This window comes from Carcharhinus amblyrhynchos, chromosome 8 (genome assembly GCF_965287045.1).
Source record: "Carcharhinus amblyrhynchos chromosome 8, sCarAmb.v2.hapA, whole genome shotgun sequence".
Classification (NCBI taxonomy): Eukaryota; Metazoa; Chordata; class Chondrichthyes; order Carcharhiniformes; family Carcharhinidae; genus Carcharhinus; species Carcharhinus amblyrhynchos.
In genome coordinates, this window is record NC_137331.1 from 20,721,039 (window position 1) to 20,741,777 (window position 20,739).

At 39.3% G+C, this 20,739-nt stretch overlaps 1 protein-coding gene across 1 annotated transcript in view; it reads right to left on the bottom strand.

The window, feature by feature from the left end:
* dcaf13 (ddb1 and cul4 associated factor 13) overlaps positions 1-20,739 on the bottom strand; it is a 73,572-nt gene that overhangs the window by 41,100 nt on the left and 11,733 nt on the right. Inside the window, exons 3-8 of the mRNA XM_080194834.1 lie at positions 17,573-17,680; positions 16,398-16,487; positions 15,079-15,234; positions 8,780-8,857; positions 8,599-8,681; positions 2,494-2,658 (exon numbers count right to left, since the gene is read on the bottom strand). Coding sequence (XP_080050960.1) covers positions 2,494-2,658; positions 8,599-8,681; positions 8,780-8,857; positions 15,079-15,234; positions 16,398-16,487; positions 17,573-17,680 — 680 coding nt within the window. The remainder of the gene's footprint in view (positions 1-2,493; positions 2,659-8,598; positions 8,682-8,779; positions 8,858-15,078; positions 15,235-16,397; positions 16,488-17,572; positions 17,681-20,739) is intronic.

The window sequence follows — 20,739 nt, forward strand, 5'->3', positions numbered from 1 at the left end:
TATCAAAATTCCAGAATACTGCTGCAGCTACACATCTAAATTAAATGGCATAAATGATTGAGATTTTGATAATCAGTAGCTGAATCATTCGCTGTAGAGTTCCTCCTCTGTCTTGCTCCTTTACCCATTTTGTTAAAATGTTTGGTCAGTTTCTGATCAATGGTAAACCCCCGAAAAGATTAGTGATAGCATACACAGAATGTTGTTGTTGAAAGTTGGGATGGCGTTTCAATTTCATCTTCTTATAGATGGGCAGTGCCTAGCTCGAGTAGAAAATTACTCTTCCACATATCAACCCAAGTGTAGGTGTTTAAGCCTTGCTGTGGGTTGGCTCTCATTTCATTATTAGGAGTCATGAATAGAGCAGAACACTGTAGGATTGTTAATGAAAATTCTAATCCCAACTTGACGGTGGAGGGAAAGTCAATGATGGAGTAGTTGAGAATGCTGTGACGTCTGGCTTAAAACAACAATGGTCAACTTCCTTTGTGTCAGTTATTCTTCAGACATTGGAATATTTTTCATGCTTGGATTAAGAACTGCTATACAGATGCATTGCAGCCTGGCTGCTGCCAAGGCCTATGTGCTTAGTTGTATTCATTAGTCATTTACTGATTCTACATTAATATAGAGAAACATTGGAATCTATAATGGCCAATTCAATTCTGGCTTCTCTTGGAGAAGCCAGAATTGAATTGGCCTAATAGAGCTTGTAGTCAAAGTTATTAGCTTTGTCCACCTTGTCCTTTGTTTGGCTGGTCCAGCATCAATGGCAATCTATCTTCCAATTACAATTCTGTTATAGAGGCACAGGTAAATTAAGTGAATTCCGTTAATAAAAAACACCCACTTTCTGGATCCACTCACCGGTGAGCACAACGCTAAGGCAGGGATCAACACAGGGATGAAAATGGAGCAGAGTGCAATACTAGTGCCTGGGAATGTCTGACTGCAACAGGGGTGACTCATTACCATTTTAGTTCCAGGTTCTGCCTCTCCAACACAGGTAAGAAAAGTCCAGCTCACAGATTCAATAAAGGAGGGCATCTGCAGATTCATGGCAAGGATTTTGAACGAGAAAAATGAGGGAAGTATCTGCAAAGAGCAAAAGCTGCACTCAGGTTCACTATTATTCATGGATGTTCCGCTGGGTGCGAGGAGAATGATCCTCTTATCCATTAATTGGGAGGGGGCAGGGAGTGGAAAGAAGAGAGGTGCTGCCACCACCACTATGAAGGTGATATGGTTGGAGGTAGCCTACAAAATGATCATGCAGGAGAATGGCAATGAGGACTTGAACAAAGTGCAGATAGCATTTGAATGACCCAACCAGATTGTACAAGGTGAGAAAAGTCACAGGCTGGTCAATGTTCTGCAGTACACCAACTCTCACTGTGTAATTAAGGGTACTCCATTCACATTAGCCCTCACATTCCCTTTGCTTTCAGCAGCAGCAATCATTCCCATCCTCACTTGCCTTTTCCACTATCCACCAGTGCTTCTTCACACAATAATACAGTTCGTCATATCCTCACAGCATGTTTCGCAAACACATGACACTCAATGCATCTGCCAGATTGTCACTCACTGAATGCACAGAATTTACTGAATACACGTATGCTTTATAGCCTTTCATGGGTTTTTTGTGATAGCCTTGCAAGGTAGAAAAGCATAATATCTGGGAGAGGACAAGATTCAGAGGTGTTCTCCCACATATTAGGGAGGTTTGGTAGAGAATTGGTAATTAGCAGCAGATCGTCTGATAAAGATCTGTCGATCTCACTCAAATTTCAACTAATTCAGCATCCAATCTTTCAGGAGTAAAAATTTGCAGCTTTAAAGGGACTCCTTATTTTCCAGGACAGCTTCAACTCCATTAAAAGAACAGACCAAATATATCAGTAATACACTGATTAAAAGCAGTTTATTTCTTTCTCAGAATTGTATTCAAGCTACTCCACCACATAGATGGCCATTAGTCATCATCTCCTGGAGATTGAAGATTGTAAGGCTTGAATTTTGCAGCCTCGAGCACCACCACACGTATACACACACACACACACACACCCTCCAACGCACGTGCGCATGCACTCCGTCCCCCAAGCACGTGTGCACAAGCACGCAGCCAGTGGGATCTTCTAGTTTTCATGGAGCCAGAAGATCCTCAAGGGCCCAAAAATCCAGCCTTAAGTCTCCAGATCCAACATTGATCAATTTCCCAAATTCATATCAGAAGGACTATTTTCAACTCAAATTTCTTCTCTCATTGTTTTTTAAAAAATGCTGAGTGTAAAAGAAAATGCATTATATTGAATCTCAAACTATAGAACAGAAACAAGAACTGAATAACATCACATTTCATGTTACCACTATATATGTTACTCTGTTGATTTTCAATCCGTCTGCACAGAAAATCCCAAAATTGGTGACTGACACACAGACAAAACTGATGAATTAACATAAGAAATATGTATATTTCTGAAGACTACCAACCTGCTGTGTCCTTTGTTTGCAGGGAAAATGCGTATACATTTATCAAAGCTGGCAGAGACAAACTCCTTTCCTGTTGGAGAGTAATCAACATCAAGTACTGCTGATACGTGATCCATGTGAACCATTATGGGAATATCAAGGTTGCGCATGTCAAACGTATACAACCTGTACAAAGAAAGTGTGAAGAATTAGACTATCATTACACTACACTCAAGAGATTTTTCCCCCCACACACACTAAAGGACAGATAGCAATTAGGATAGGGTTGGAATACAAAGCAAGGAGAATGAGACATGTCCTTGGTCTAATTTAGGAAGGAGGTATTACTGAATCTGGTGCTGAGGGAACTCCCAGTTATCAATGGGAGATCATTTGGTTAAGAGCGATCATTGTGTTAGATGTTTTAGGTTGGTAGATGTGATAACCTCCATGAAGAAATCACTAATTGATCTCCCTGTGGGGCTTACTGAGTCCAAGTTTCCCTGATAACAGGCAGTGGCCTGCCCAGCTGGGACTCTACCTGATTCTTTTATAAGTCAAACCTAGGACTGAGCCTGCTGAACTGTAGTTCCAGGCAGGGACTGGTGTGCACACCGTATTAGTTTATTAAAGAATGCAAAGTAAAACCATGTTCCTTCATAGCTTGACTTCCTGAGTCATTAAGTATAGAAGCGTCAGGAACAACATGAAGTAGGATTAGCTTCAATGAAGTGAGTGGGGTTTTAAGCAGGGCAAGACAAAGCCAAAAACTAACAGGAAAAACTGTAATGGAGAACTTAAGCATAGGTTTCAGGTACAAAGCCAGGACTCTTTGGAAGACAAAAGGCTCAAGGAAGGGATGTGTCAGAAATGGGCCATGTGAAGGTGATAGTTGCACTGGAGATGTTTTAAATTAAGGAGAGACAGCAAAGATTTGTAAAGGGCAGACTGTCTTTGACCAATTTAAAGTTTCTGATGAAGTAAGAGAAAGTTTTTTTTTTAATCCAGGAAACAATGGATGATATCTACATGTATTTTAAGGACACTTTTGTGGAAATACCACGTAAAAGGCTGGTTATCAAAATTTGGGCTCATTGAAGAGGGGGAGTGAGGGCTTGCATAAAACATTAGTTTCAAAGGCAGAAAACCGCGAGTTGGGGAACATGGTTGTTTTCAGATTGGAGGATGGAGGGCAGTGGTGTTCCCCAAGGATCAGTGGTAGGACCAATCCTTCTTCAGAATATATATGCACAGCTTTGGATAAAGCTAGAGAGTGGAATTTCAACATTTGTCAATGATACCAAATGCGTAGGTGTTGCAAAGTGAATATGCCAATTTACTACAACAGAATTTGGGATTCATTTGCATAGTTCTTGAAAATGTTACAACCCATTCAGATACTAGTTAGCAAAGCATATGGGATCTTGGGCTTAATAGAGGGATATAAAGTACAACAGAAGTTTTGCTGAACCTTTATAAAGCTCTGGTTGGGCAACAACTAGAGTATTGCATCCAATTCTCATTGACATACTTAAGGATACAGGTATCTTTGACAGGGTGCAGAAGAGATTTACCAGAATGGTTGCCGAAATGAGTGAATTTAGCTACATGATTAAGATAATGGTCAACTTAACATTGGTACCAGGATAAATATTTAATTTGTGGCTGTGATTTTATTATACAGCAAAAACTTACAATTCAACTACATTTCTTGAAACAGACAATAAAAAGTGATCAATTTATTCACTTATAAAAACAATAAATTCCCATCAACTACTTTTAAAAAAAATCAATTAACCTTGTCAGATCGTCACTGTGGGCATCTATAAAATTAAATGTAGTGCAGTTTTAGCAAAAATGCACTCAGATTTTGGCTGCAGCTTTGTACAGTAAGCACCATCTCCATGATGAACTACAAACCATAAAATGACACACAAGGGAAGAGGATTGCATTCTTCTGACCTAACGTGGTAAATATTGAAAAAATAGAACTAATTTCACCTTTGAGGGAAATTACAAATAGTAACATTTAGCTGGAGTTAGAAACAAAACTTAGAAATTTAACAATTTAAACTAGTTGCAGGTCCAGAATTCTTTACGCCAGAGTGCAATTTGTGGAAATACTACCTTGTTCTTTTGCAATCACAATGGGCAAAGCATGGTAGAAGTTAATTATTTAATGCAGAAAAGTACTTAATGATATAAGGCTTGATAGATTATAGGTTAGAGGTTTACAGCATATGTAACTGTCTAAATGTTCTTTAAAAAAAGACAAAATTGTACCCACTTCTATTGCTCGTTCCAGACACTCACCACCTCTGAAAAAAAATTGCCTCTGTACTCTTTTGTATCTCTTCCCCTCACTTTAAACCTCAGTCCTCTAGTTTTAGGCTCCCTGACCTTTGAGAACAGATGTTAACTATTTACCTTATCTATGCCCTATTTTGTAAACCTCTAAGCCTCCCATGTGCCAGAGTAAAAAATTCCACTCTATCCAGCCTCTGCCTTATAACTCAAGCCATCAAGTCCTGGTAGCATCCGAGTAAATCTTTTCTGCATACTTTCTAGTTTAATATTTTTTCTAGAACAGGGTGACCAGATTGGTACACTGTTCCAAGTGTGGCCTTACCAATGTCTTTTACAACTTCAAGATGAACCAACTCCTGTATTCAATGTTCTGACTGATGAAACCAAGCATGCTGAATGCCTTCCTCAGCATTCTGTCCATCTGTGACTCCACTTTCAAGGACCTATGAACCTGTACTCCTAGATCTCTTATTCCATAACTCTCCCCAATGCCCTGCCATTAACTGAGTAGGTCCTGCCCTGATTCAATCTACCAAAATGCATCACCTCACACTTACCCAAATTAAACTCCATCTGCCATTCATTAGCCCACTGGCCCAATTCATCCAAGATCTCATTGCATTCCTAGATAAGTCTTCACTGTTCACTATGCCACTATAGTAGTTAATGGAAATAAGGGAACCTGTTGAGATTGTACTTTATCCATTTGTTCCTGTACATGCCTCTAGTTTGAGTCGACTCTGCATTATAATTTCTATACACAAGGGTAAATCTCCACCTTAAATCATTAAGAAGTCTGAAAATATCCCCAGTGGATATTTATTTTAAAAAAAAAATCAGTCTGCAAAGAAAGGAAGAAAAAAAGATGCAAAATACTTATCCTGTTAGTTTTTCTATAGCTTGCATTTGGACAAATATTTAAGATATTTTACTTTCAGGCATTTTCTCAATGTTGTCAATTTATACTTGAAGAGCCATGAATTTGGTGAAGAGGGAATGCCCTACTTGCATTATTGGCATGGATTATCATTAAGCATCACTGCTGTAAGCAATGAATTAGGAAGTTACGATGCTTTTAATTTAAAATGGACCCATCTTCCATATAGTGCACACTACTATGTATCAATCAATAGCAAAACCTGAACCACTGCTGTTATATAAATGGAGTGAATAAATGGCCCAGAGGAAGTATGACCCTAGGATTTTTAGTGCTTCTGGTAAGATTGTGATCTCAGTTCTACCAGTTATGAAATGACATCCAAAGGAATTTGCTGAAATTTATTACCTGCAAATTTTAATCATATTTTCTTTCTAATCCAGAAGAGGGGTAAACTACTCTTCCACAATGTTAGAAGTTGACACATTTCACAGCAAATTTTATCATAGTCTCCAATTTATTTTACAGTAGTTCCATAATCCTTCTGCATGACAGATACCGTGTTCAAGATTCCATACCAGCAATAATCAGGAGTTTTTAGGAAGGAGCACCACAATATCAGATTGTGTGTGTGGAATGCATTCACATGAAAAATCCAATTTGTGTGACATGTATTTTTAGCAATGTGTGCATTTTCAAATAGAGTATCCAAAATGTCGTCAAATTTAGGACAAAACTATGAATTGTCACGAGGTTAGAACAAGTATCTAGCACAAACAGAATAAGCACTCCTTGTACAATTTAGTTGAACGAAATCCAACTAGTTTAGGGTTGTATTCAATTGAGCCTTATTCAGTAACAGTTTGACTTCCTGAAAAATGTTTAACTATTTTTTTCCAGATCAGCAAGCTGGACTGGAGGGACTACTACTTGGAAGTGAGTTAAGATTATAACACATGGGAACAAGATAATTATTGTTGGAAAAAGTCTTGCATTTATATATGGTTTTTCTGCAACCACTGGACACCTCAGCACATAACAGCAATGTACTTTTTGAAATGTAGTGACTATTGTGATGTAGAGCAAATACCCATAAACGGCAACATGATAAAATGTCTAGATGATGTTATTCTGATGTCATTTGCAGAAGAGGTATTGGCCAAAATGTTGACTGTCCGTGTGGTGTTTGCATGTTCTACCATGTCTCAGTTTCCTCTGGAGGCTCAGATTTCCTCCCTCAGTCCAAATATGTGCAAGTTAGGTGGACTGCTCCTTAGTGTCACAAAGGCGTGTATGTCAGGGGGATTAGCCGGGTAAATACATGGGTTTACAGGGATAGGGTTGGGGAGAAGACCATGGTGGAATACTTGTCAGATAAATGATGCAGATTTGATGGGCCAAATGGCCTCCTTCTGCACTGTAGGGATTGTGACTAAAATACTGTGGATAATTTACCCACTCTTCTTCAAAATAGCGCTGAGAAATTTTGTTTTACATCAACCCAAACAGACCGATAGGGTCTTGGCTTAGTGTCTCGTCTGAAGAAAAGGCACCTCAGAGGGCAACATTCCCCTCAGTACATAAGAGCATAAGAACATAAGAAATAGGAGCAGGAGTAGGCCATCTAGCCCCTCAAGCCTGCCCTGCCTTTCAATAAGATCATGGCTGATCTGTCATGGCTCAGCTCCACATTCCCGCCCTCTCCCCATAACCCTTAATCCCCTTGCCTATCAAAAACCTATCAACCCGCGTCTTAAAAATATTGAGCAAGGCAGCCTCCACCACTTCAACAGGCAGAGAATTCCAGAGATTCACCATCCTTTGAGTGAAGAAGTTCCTCCTCAACTCCGTTCTAAACTGCCCACCCTTTATCCTGAGGCTGCGCCCTCTAGTCCTACTGTCCTCTGAGCGGGAAGAGCCTCTCCACCTCTATCCTATCCATCCCATTCAACATCTTATATGTCTCAATGAGATCCCCCCTCATTCTTCTAAACTCTAATGAGTACAAGCCTAGTTTATTCAGCCTCTCCTCATAGCTCAACCCCCTCAACTCCAGAATCAGCCTAGTAAACCTCCTCTGCACTCCCTCCAAGGCCAAAATATCCTTGCGTAAATGCGGCGACCAAAACTGCACAGTACGCCAGCTGCAGCCTCACCAGTGCCCCATACAGCTGCAGCAAGACCTCCCTACTTTTATATTCAATCCCCCTCGCTATGAAGGCCAGCATCCCATTCGCCTTCCTGACCACCTGCTGCACTTGCAGGCTGGGTTTTTGCGACTCATGCACAAGGACCCCGAGGTCCCTTTGCACCGTCGCATGCTGCAGTTTTTTGCCACGTAAGTAATAGTCCTTCCTACCATTATTCCTACCAAAGTGGTACTGTGCTGGGGTGTCAGCTGAGCTGTGACTTTTACCTTCAAGACTTAGAGTGGGGCTTGAACCTGGAATGTTGTGCTTCAGGAGTAAGAGTACTCCGATTGAGTCACAAATGACACTCAAATACAGTCCAAGTTACTTAGATGTATTTTTTTTTAAAGAATGATGTTCTAATAGTGAATTGAGTTTTCAGAAGATGCAATCCTTTAATCTGATCAATGTATGAAGAAATCAACTAAAATAGATTTAAAATTAATTTGCTGAAATTATTGGGACAAAGCCATTTAACACTAGTTCCTCTGATTTGATGAGGCAACATTCAAAATCCAGTATCATGATTCTGGAAGGATTAATTTGGCAACAGAATCTGTAGTCAAGACTATTGCCTGCTACTCCCTTCATCTCATCCTCACTTTTAAGACAACTATATTGAATGTGAGTGTATGAATTCCAGAATTAAAAATTGCAATGAATTTGCTATAATCCCACACAAGAACAGATCCATTCTTGTTCCCTGCTCTGATTTTATACGTAACATTCTAATCTTTTTGCATGATGAATTACCTGTAATCCTCATTTGCTCCAGTAAACATAAAGGCTTCCAAGGGGTTCCAACATATAGCATTAGTCCGTAGATCCATGATAACCTGTTAATATAAAATTATAATGTTAAAAGAAACAAACACAGGTATCTTAGAAATTAATTCTATTCAATTTGATGCAACTAAAAATTTTAAATCTGTACCTTTTTCAAGGGGGTTGCCTGCCTTATATCATACAGGACAATACTTCTATCTGAAGCACAGCTTGCAAGAAGGTTAGTCTAAAATGGAATAAAAATCAATACAACATTGAGCACTGTTACATCATTAAAATCCCCAAATATGTAATTAAACCAAGCTGATTCATGAATCAGGATAGACCTGGAAGCATAGCTAACTTAGACATGCCTACTATTTCACTGTACTTCAATACATACTTTAGGTCTATTTCACCGCCTTAAATACATTAACTATCTTCAATTTACAATGAGTTATATGTGCCATTTTCCCAGGTTAAAGATGAGCATCTACTACAAGACACACCAACTGAAAAACAGCCAGATGAGAGACCCACAACTGGGGTTACTGTTTTATAGTGTTAAATTAATAAGTTTCATTTCCATTATATAAAACTTACGGATTTCCTATTACTGTGTTTCTTTATATTTGTTCCTGGGAAATGAGTATTGCCGAGAAGGCGAGCATTTGTTATTTATCTCCAATTGCCCTTGAGAATGTGGTTGCAAGCCACCATTTGAACTGCTGCACTTCATCTGATGCAAATACACACACAGTGCTTTTAGGGAGGGTTCCGGGATTTTTAACTATGAAGGGACGGCAATATAGTTTCAAGTGAGGATGGTGCGTGACTTAAGAGGGAGGTGGTTTACTGTCCTTGTTTCTTGGTAGAAACCATGGGTTTGGAAGGTGCAAAGAAACCTTGGTAAATTGCTGCAGTGCATCTGGTAGATGGTGTAAACTGCTGCCTTGCACAGGATGGCATCACACTCCTTACTTTTGCCTTGTAAATGGTAGACAGGCTTTGGGGAGTCAGATGGCGAGTTATTCCAAATCCGACTTGTTCTTGTAGCCACTTCAATGTTATTGCATTTTACATAGAAATAGGTGTAGGTTAATCAGCTTTCTAACTCCCCAAAGAAAAAACGCGCAAGAGCCAAGCAAAAATCCAAGAATCTGTCTTGGCAATTTCAACTGACCAATATTCACCACGCTTTGAGACAAAGAGACAGAATAAGCACTCCTTGTACAATTTAGTTGGAAAAAGTCTTGCATTTATATATGGTTTTTCTGCAACCACTGGACATCTCAGCACATAACAGCAATGTACTTTTTGAAATGTAGTGACTATTGTGATGTAGAGCAAATACCCATAAACGGCAACATGATAAAATGTCTAGATGATGTTATTCTGATGTCATTTGCAGAAGAGGTATTGGCCAAAATGTTGACTGTCCATGTGGAGTTTGCATGTTCTACCATGTCTCAGCTCTCACCATCTTAAAAGCACTGGAAATGCAACATCAGTCTGGGTGCCCAAAATTTAAAATAGAATTAAAATATTACGAGTGAGCCAGGGACACAATCGTCCAAGCTCACTTGCCTTAACGGCCTTGCCAGTGAAGATCCTCAGTAGGGTCCCTATCAATGAGGACTCATGATAGCCTTGTCAGTAGGGCTAGAAGCCATTGAGGGCTCCCCGGGAGAGGAAGCGGGGGCGGGGCAGGGTGTCCCTTGGGCAGTGCCAACATACCACACTGGCAGTCTACAGGGTTCGGGGCACACAACCACTGGCAATCAGCTGGTCTGTCCAGTGTGAGGTCGGGGAAGAAAAAAAAATCAGGCAGCCCATGCGGGGAGCAGGTGGTTGCTCCTTGTGAGGATGGGGGAAGGAAAAATCAGGCAGAGTTCAACAATAGCAGAAAGTGGGGAGACAGTGACAGATCTCTCTGTTCTGTGCTGTGAAGAACAGAGAGCTCTGCACATGCACAATGGCGCCCTCTGCTGCAACCTTCAACTTTCAGCAATCATTGTCCCCATTCTCTCCCCCTGCTGGCAAGAAACAGAACTTGCTTCATTTTTTTTCCTCAATATGATAAAACTAAACTTTTAACTCACCCCAAAAAAAAGGTACGATTCTTTCCCCATTTTCATGCTCATTCAGCACTTAGAATATTTTTTATAATGCTGCGCCCCCGACCCTCCCTGCCCCCCCAGAGTGTTTGAAATTTTCATTACTTTGCAAAAAGTTACTTCCTGATTTTATTGCAAACTGGCCTGACTCCAATTTTAATATAATGCTCTAGTCTTCTGCTAAACCCCAGAGAGAACAGTTTCACTGTGTTTACCTTATCAAATCGCTTTATCATTTCAAGACCTTGATTACATTTCCCCTCAGTGTCTTCTTGTAAAAGAATACAAACCAGGTGTACAAATACTGCCCTCACACTTTAACTCTTGGTATCAGTGTGCTGCTTTAACCCCAAAGCCTCTATATCCACCCTGAGGATCTATTGTGTCCAAAGTTTAACATAATACTCCACTTTGGCCAAGGTTCTGTACAACTGAAGCACTGCTTTCTCACCCTTGATTTCCAACCCACTTGAGGTAAGCTTTTAATTGTGTGTATACATGGCCACCTATTTCACTTCGCTCCTCCACAGTTTCTACCCATATAGAAAATATGAAATTTACTTTCCAAAGTGGGTAACCAACACCAATTCTGCTTGTATTAATAGTCAGAGGTTTACAACATGGAAACAGACCCTTTGGCCCAACTTGTCCATGCTACCTTTTTTAAAGCCTCCAAGCTAATCCCAATTGCCTGCATTTGGCCCATATCCCTCCATACCCATCTTACCCATGTAACCATCTAAATGCTTTTAAAAGACAATTGTACCCGCCTCTACTACCACCTCAGACACTCATCACCCTGTGTGAAAAAATTGCCCCTCTGGGCACTTTCGTATCTCTCCCCTCTCACCTTAAACCTATGCCTTCTAGTTTTAGACTCCCCTAGCTTTGGGAAAAGATATTGACTATCTAGTTGATCTGTGCCCCTCATTATTTTATAGACGTCTGTAAGATCACCCCTCAGCATCCTGTGCTCCAGAGAAAAACATCCCAGTCTATCCAGCCTCTTCTTATAACTCATTCCATCAAGTCCTGGTAGCATCCTAGTAAATCTTTTCCGCATTCTTTCTAGTTTAATAATATACTTTCTATAGTAAGATGACCAGAAGTGCAAACAGTATTCCAAGTGTGACCTTATCAAATGTCTTGTACAACTTTAACAAGACATTCAAACTCCTGTTTTCAATGTTCTGACCAATTAAACCAAGCACGCTGAATCCCTTCTTCACCACTCAGTCCACATGCGACTCCACTTTCAAGGAGCTTTGAACATGTACCCTGAATCTCTTTGTTCTGTAACTCGCCCCAACGCATTAACTGAGTAAGACCTGCTCTGGTTCAATCTACCAAAATGCATCAACTCGCATTTGTCTAAATTAAACTCCATCTGCCATTCGTCAGCCCACTGGCTCAATTGATCAAGGTTTCATTGCAATTGGAGATAACTTTCTTCACTGTCCACTATGCCACCAATCTTGGTGTCATCTGAAAACTTACTAACCATGCCTCCTATATTCTCATCCAAATCATTAATATAAATACAAATAACAGTGGCCCAATACTGATTCCTAAGGTACACCACTGGTCACAGGCCTCCAGTTTGAAAAACAACTCTCTACAACCACCCTCTGGCTTCTGTCAAGAAGCCAATTTTGTATCCACTTAGATAGCTCACCCTGGATCCCATGAGATATAACCTTATGCAACAGCCTATCATGTGGTACCTTGTCAAAGTCCATGTAGACAACATCAACTGCACTGCTCTCACCTACCCCTTCTTGCTTACCCCTTCATTTTCTGCTTCTAGCCATGTAATGTACTATTCCTCATGAATTAGTATCTGATGCAAACTTGGATATAGAACTTTCTACTGCTTCCTCTAAATAAGTTGACTACAATTCTCTGGGGAACAGCATCTGTTAATCTAGAACTGAAGTACTCACACTGTTGGTAATATTTTGGGGTGAGAGTTGCCTAGCCTGATAGACAGTGGTAGTGGAATACAAAAATATAAGGAACAGGAACAAGCCACATGGCTCAGTGAGAGTACTTCGTCATCCAGGGCAAGGTCCTTGTCAATCACTGTGTAGGTGAATCCACAGTTGAAGTAAAAAGGTAATGGAAGTATTAGTAACAACATAGGACAATGGAAAGATGAGACAGGGAAACACGGTAAATAAAGTCAAAACATATATATCTATTTCACTACAGCTACACTGCCATGATTAGATTTGAACTCATGTCCCTAATGCATTCACTGGAGTCTCTGGATTACTAATTCAGTGACATTACTACTGTGCCACTGCCTCACCACTCAAAAAGTCATATGGATTTGAAACATTAACTGTTTCTCTCTCCACAGATGCTTTCAGACCTGAGACTTTCCAGCATCTGCCATATTTTGCTTTTATTTGTCATATTCCCATCTGTTTTGCAGTCACAAATTTGCCCATAACAATTCCTACCAATAACCAACATTTGTTGAATCCAATCAATGGCACAAGCAGCAGCATTACGCTCTAATTTGATAGGTCCATCTAAAATTACAGGCTTGTTTGGAAATGTTAAAGATTTCTAGTGGTATATACATTTTATATTAAAATCATGAGAAAGCTTCATGAATTTCTCCTCATCTTATGAGCAAGTCAGTGAGTCCTTGTCAGCTTCAAGCAAAAATAATGCATCAAGTAGTAAAAATGCTAACAGTGCCATAACACTACCCATTTGCCTTAATTGAAGATCAAGTGAATTAAGAAATCAGCTATTTAATTCTGCTACTATCAAACTATTTAAAACCTAACCCTGCAGTCACTAATTGTAAAAAAAACTTACACAGGCAGAAACAACTCGATATGAGCATCTAAGTAATCAACTTTTCCTTGATTCTGTTGTGACTTGCATATCAAGTGCTAATAGTCACTACTATAAAATTACAGTTGATCTTTTTAAAATTCTCTTATTAGTGGTTGCTTAATATATAGGACAAAAACAAATTCAACTAAAATGGTTCCTCACTTATATGCCACACATCAATTCAACCTTGAGTAGACATTACCTAATCGCTGCTGGTTACACAGAGCTTTTCCAAATGCAATATGGGGTAACTCTGTGGTAGAGTTAGCCTGAACTGCATATTGATTACTTGTCAACAAATGCTAACTGCGCACATCAAATATACAAAGACAGCTGGGTTCATATATCCACATTACAAATGTGTTTTTGAAAAGACTTGAGAACAAATATCCCAGAACAAGCCATCAATTATTTTCACTGTCTTTAATTGCACACCCTTGTTGTGCAAGCTTACATCCTATCCTAGCTAAATAAGGCAAAATTCAATTATGTACAGTATTCATAAATATTGCAGTGAAGGTTTTTGACTGTGTTGTCCCAAAGCTGAGAGTCTCCAAAGCACACTGCTCAACTATTAACGTGACTTCCAAAAGAAACCGTTCAGTTATGGACCACAGATGAAAACATATATGGCTATGGTAATGTTCTTGCCCAAGTCAGAAGGCCATGCATTCAAGTTCTAGAAAATAACCTTGGTCCACATTCCAGCACAGTACTGAAGGAATGCAGTCTTTTAGACAACTGAAGCCACTCTGGCCAATGTCTTCAAGCACTCAATCTCGCAACATTGCCCATGACCTAACCAGAGGAAATAGAGTAGAGGAAACTTATCAAAATGCTACAGTTTTGAAGCCTCTGCTAAATGACCTTTTTGGCATTTTCTGCTCAAATGCAAATAGTCCCACTTTTTCACCCAACTAGTCCCACGCATTTTGTTGCTGGACCTACAAGGAACACAAGCCCTAGCTTAAATATGTCTGTAAGGCATGCCTAGAACAATATACATTTCTGTGTCTTGCCCATTAATTTAATGAGAGCAAAAGTAGACTCAGCATTAACCCTAACATTAATTTAACATCGTATTTTAATTGCCGCGTGCAGGCAGTGAGCTAGGCAAAGATCAATCAAAAAGATCATTCTTTTTCAAAAAAATCATTCATTTCTCAAATTATAATTTGAAAATATATGTTACAAACTGAAATAACACAGCCTAAGAATAGCCTAAGTTAGGGGAATTCTCTAAACCTCTTACACTGTTATTCTTACCTTCTACCGAAGTGTGTGGAAAATGTGTTCCAGTTTATAGGCAAGAGATTAGCCAGTTCTAGCCTGATAAATAGGATAACTCAAGACCAATTTTCATTTAAGAATAATTAATTTTTAAACATCATCAAGGCTGTACAATAATGTTTAAAATTATGTTTATCTTACTAATTAAATGCAATATTTGTTTACTTTATGTAAATGACAAGATCTTTCTCAGAAGTAACAGCAATACCTCTACTGGGTTGAATTTAACACTGTTGATACTGTCCACACCCCAGGTAAACGAGCGGATTGGACTGGTCCTCTGCTCATTCCAGATGTCCACCTGCTGTCCACATGTTGCAAACACATCATCCTTCCAATGGTGATCAATTCCTGTGTAAACAGTCTAAGCACAAACACAGCATTTGTTCACTTGGAATACTAGGCAAGCACACTACTAAAACAATGCCAGAATGAAAAGAGTGAAATGCATTGTACTTTTCTTGCCACATGTTAAAATACGAAAATACAAATTTACATTTCCTAACTTTGCTCTTTTACTTGATTCATAAAGATAGGGAAACTATGTTATAGACAGGCAGTGGCGGCAAAGAGAAATGACTGAAGGACATGACTCATACTATTTTCAGTAGAGGTGTTACTGCAGTTACTTTTACTTCTGCAAGAACATTGAGAGAATAAACTCAAATCACATCGGTTTCTTCATCTGACTTTTTTAAAAACTATTTCATTGTGCGTTTGCATCACTGGCAACGCCAACACTTGTCACTCATCCCTAGCTGGTCTTCAGATGGTATCCGATTTCAAGGTACACAAAATCAGCTGGATGAATTAGATCATTTAGCAGCTTTCAAATGCTCAACAAATCCCTATTCCATTAAGTCTCTTCATTCTGCTCCAACATGACAGCTGGAAAAGCAGGATATGACATAAAAAGTAACAGGTTTCTTTGGAAGCACTTTGCTCCATGAAAAGAAACAAAATTTTCCTTAGGTCTCTCACCAGTCTCATGATGTTAACTGTATACCAACTGGGTGTTAATTGTATTTTGGTGGTGGCTATTAATTCACTTGTACTTGTCTATAAAAAAAACTGAAAAAAAGGGGGTTTTGGCTGGAGGTGCACAATATGCCCTGTATGTGTTGGTTTAAAAAAAAGCTTGGAAGTGAATAAAGATTAGGTTCAAGTGTTCCATCCTTCCTCAATTGGCTGATTTTGGAAACAGGGTGCTCTTATCAGAGTAACTTGGCACCACTACAACTTGCACCCTCTCAACCAAGTGAACATTATGATGTACCCATTGAAGTGCAGAACATAGGCACTAACCATGAAACTTTCTTAACTCCATGACCTGTTATGGGGTTTAAGTCAACTGCCTTTCTAACAGCAGAGCAAGATCCCGAGAATGTTTTCCACTTAGCGTGATGTGACCTTGCATTGTTCACAACACATGTTGGTAAGGATGCCCAAAAATGATTCAGTTCCTGAAACTCCCAATTCCTGCCACGCATTTTTCATTCATCAATTAATACACAAAACATGACGTACCTTGCCTAGTATTGTGTGTATTGGTTCTTCTTGCTCCTCAAATGAAGGACTTTCCATTTTCCATTGTTTTATGGTCTTATCATCACCAATCTTAAAAAAGTCACTAATTCAAGTTAATGCAATTAAACAAGTTAATTTTTTTTACCATCACCTTTACCAGTATGGGGCTAGTTTACAGAGTTACAAATTCTTGGAGCAGCTATGGCTCAGATATTACAATGAAAACTACATCAATAGGATTGAAATGTTTTTTAAACAATCGTTTATTAATAAATATAAAAAATTTCCTTCCAAGACCTAAGTCTTTTTACTTATTAGGTCTGATAAATCTTCAACACTGATAAACTTTTGAACATTCTTGGAGAGAAATCTAAGTTTTCACTTCAAAACTCAATTAACAAAACATCATAGAATTTCATTTTTATTTAAAAATAACATACTAAATAATAGATAAAATAGTATAGTGGAACACAACATAATCTTTTGGATTTCTTAAAACATAAATTTTAGATCTTAACCTTTTCTTGCCCCACGAGAATATAAACAAATATCTAAAAACATAACAGAATCTTGCAGACTACAGCTTATAAATTATTTTGTTTGACCAATGGATACTAACCGTTTTAACATAGATCAAAGTAGACCATTTAGCCCTTCAACCCTATTCAATTATACCATGGATGGCTGAAGTGTATGTCAACTGCACTTATTTCCAGAAGACTCTCTCCCAACAAAACTCCATAAATCTCAAAAATTTTCAAGAGACCCAGCATCTTAGCCTTTTTAAGGGAGAGTTCCTGATTTTCACAATAGAGTGCGAACATGTGCTTTCCAATTTCACTCCTAAATGACTGAGATCTAATATTAAGATTATGCTCCTCTAGTTCAGGGTGCATTCCCCACAGGAAACAATTTTTCCGTACCGAGGCTTTCTTGATTTTTAAACATCTTCGTTAAATTACTCTTTAATCTTCTAAAGTTAGGAAATGAATCAAGTTTACATATATCTCCTTATTAATTAATTCTTCAAATCCTTGTATCCTAAATAAACAAGTTGACATTTACTAAAATTTTGCAGAGAATATAGAGGAAATATACTAAATGCATCACAATATTGTTAGTGCAGAAAAAGAAAAGTTAACGTATGGAAATACGCTCAAGATTATTATACTTACTGAGAAGAACGACGTACCACAGAATCTGGAACAAAGCCCTCTGACAAAACCAGTATGTGCTTGTAACGTGCGAACACACCGACGGTTCATCAAGTTCCAAACTTTTAACTGTGCAACAACAACAAAAGCATTTCATGCCTTAGGTATGCAAACACAAACTACCTCTTTCTGAAGAAAGTGTAAATCCTCTATGCGAATGTAATATCAAGAATTTCAAAAGACGGAAATTTCAAAGCGATGCTGAAATTGCAACTCAATTCACATAAAACGCATGAGAGTAAGAACCAGATAATTTTATAGAAGACAAAACCTCCATCTGGATTTGTCATTATATACACTAGTGCTCAAGTTTTATTTTAAGGGTGAAGGAACTGTCTGGAGCAATATCTGCATTGCGCTCATACATGGGTAAATATATAAACTGGTTTGCCTTGGCCCTGGATAATATCATCATGTCTTCAGCATTCATTGAGCTAATGGGGTTGCTTATGGCATTGGCATCTTTTAAACCTACATTCAAAAACGGGGAAAGGAATTTAACTATAGAATTGCAACAAAATCCTACAGACTGGTTGCATGACAGCTGAATAGTTCTGATGAAAGGTCACAACCTGGAATGTTGACTATTTCTCTCTCTACAGATGCTGCCAGATTGGCTGAATATTTTCAGTATCTTCAGTTTTATTTCAGATTTACGACATCTGCAATATTTTGCTTTTGGGTTTCATGGCATATTACTACAACTATATGCAGTATCACAATCGCTGTAGGGGAATTGTAAATCAACAAAAATCAAATTTACTAAATGATTTCAAGTGAAAGAATTAACAAAATTTCACTTTTTGTAACTATTTTAAAGTAAACCAATGCAAATTACAGGTGAAAGAATAGGCAGATGGTACTTTCAATAAAAGATAAATTTCACTTTAAATAATCAATACAATAAAGATACGTCTTATAGCACCACAAGCACTGACATCACTCCCCACAGACATGTCGCACCATATGTTTTTCCAAAGTTCTCTAGGTATATAATCTGAAATTGCAGGAATAGGCCATTCAGCCCTTTGAGCCAATTCTGACTGCAGCCTTAATTACTTAAACCTTAAAATAATCTGTATAATTCAGCTTTGAATACATTCAAAGGCTCACTCTCCACTACTTGGTGGAAGAAAATTTCAAAGATTAACAACCTTCTGAGAAGGCATTCCTCCTTCCTCCTCATCTCCATCCTAAATGGGAGGCACCTTATTTCATACAGTGCAGGAGGTCATTCAGCCCATCAAGCCTCACTGACAACAATCCCACCCAGACCCCATCCGCATAGCCCCACATTTACCCTGCTAGCACTCTCTCTCACACACCGCCCCCCCCCCCCCCGCCCCCCCCCCCCCACCCCGGCACTAAGCGGTAACTTAACATGTCTAATCAACCTAACCCACACATCTTGAGTGTGGAAGGTAACCAGAGCACGCAGGCACGAGGAGAATGTGCAAACTCCAAACAGACAGACACCCAAGATCAGAAGTGAACCTGGGTCCCTGGCATTGAGAGGCAGCAGTGTTAACATTTATCTTTCAATGTTTTAATTGAAGATTTTTCATTTAATCACATGACATGGCAAACCCCCTCTTCCTCCCCCAACACCCCCCCCCCCCAAAATCCAGTACAATACAGAATAATAATCACAGTACATATAAATACAGAAAAGACCAGCAAATATCTTTACAATCGATTCAGATCAATTACAATTTGTTGTAATCAGTGCCTCACTTCGCATGGATAACGAAAGGATATTTTGATATCAGGATAACAGGATAAAGCCATAAGCACATGGCACAGGCTAGCAAGGACTGAGCTACACAAGGGAGCCCTTGTCTGGTCAAAAACAATCAGGGCCTAAAACAGCATCCCAAGACATCCAAACAAAAAAAAAGGCTAACCGGGAGAGAAGAGAACATCAGGATATTACCACAAACCCAAGACATGGTATGACAGTGTACGATTTCACATACTCATCTTCCAGACCGCACAGATAACAGGATAGTTTTCCTTGGTCAGTGAAAACTAAACTTCAGCGAGAGCTGCTTTCCTACGTATCCCACAAAGGGGAACATCTCAGAAGAGGATAGACTACTCCTCTTTCAATATAATCTCCACACCTTCCAAATAATTTCCGAAACAATTCTACTCTTGCCTACACAAGGAATAACAATACAAATTAACGAACCAATAAGCCAAGAAACCTCACTCCACACTTGGATTCATAGGAAACAAGCCACACCAGACGTGTCGCTCAAGCCTCATCAGCCAGAAAATCCAACCCATTTTTCCAGCAAGGAGACCCCATCAACCAAAAAGAATCAAGACACTCACAGACGTAGCATCTTAGGCAGGGCACTATCCTCCTCCTCCCGACAAAGTAAGGGAAACACAAATTAAATACAACACGGAGCCAATATCAGCTCACCATTTACCCAAATAACGAAAGGAATCTCGGGGAGAAAGACAGCACCAGGATACCACACCGACAAGGAATGGTTTGACAGTGTACACTCTTGCTTGCAGGATACCAGGAACAGAGCTGCATAACCAAACAAAACTGAGATAATGCGGAGAATAGGTATCTGGGACACCACCACCGCCACTCAGGAATCTAAACCTCGAGGAGGAGAGTCGTACAGAAGTACCCAAAAGGGAACATCTTGGGAGAGAATAATCTATTCCCTTATCTGTGATATTCTCCACAGAATCCAAGAATAGAACAGATCGTCTAAGTGGTTACTACCCTAACCTAACCTACTTAGTCAAGACAAGCATAGAGTAGGGGTGGTGGATTGGCCAGGAGTACTCTCATTACTGAGTAGCCACTGTCACAACCTGTGCAACCAAGGAAAATATAGAAAACCAACCCAAGAAAGGCTAGATAACAAAGGCTTCCTCAACCACGTACTACTATTTCCTCCAACTCCAGCCATGCCAGAAGCACCGATGACAATAAGACCGAGGGGATGATCTTATCAAAAAAAATTCTAAGTGCTAACAAATTTCAGGCGCTTTTTTTCTAGCAAATTGAAAAAAATCCAATTTTATGACACTTAGTGCGATTCTTGCCAGCAAGAGGAGGGGGCAGAGCCTAATCGTGTCAGCGAAGCCAGCTACTGAGC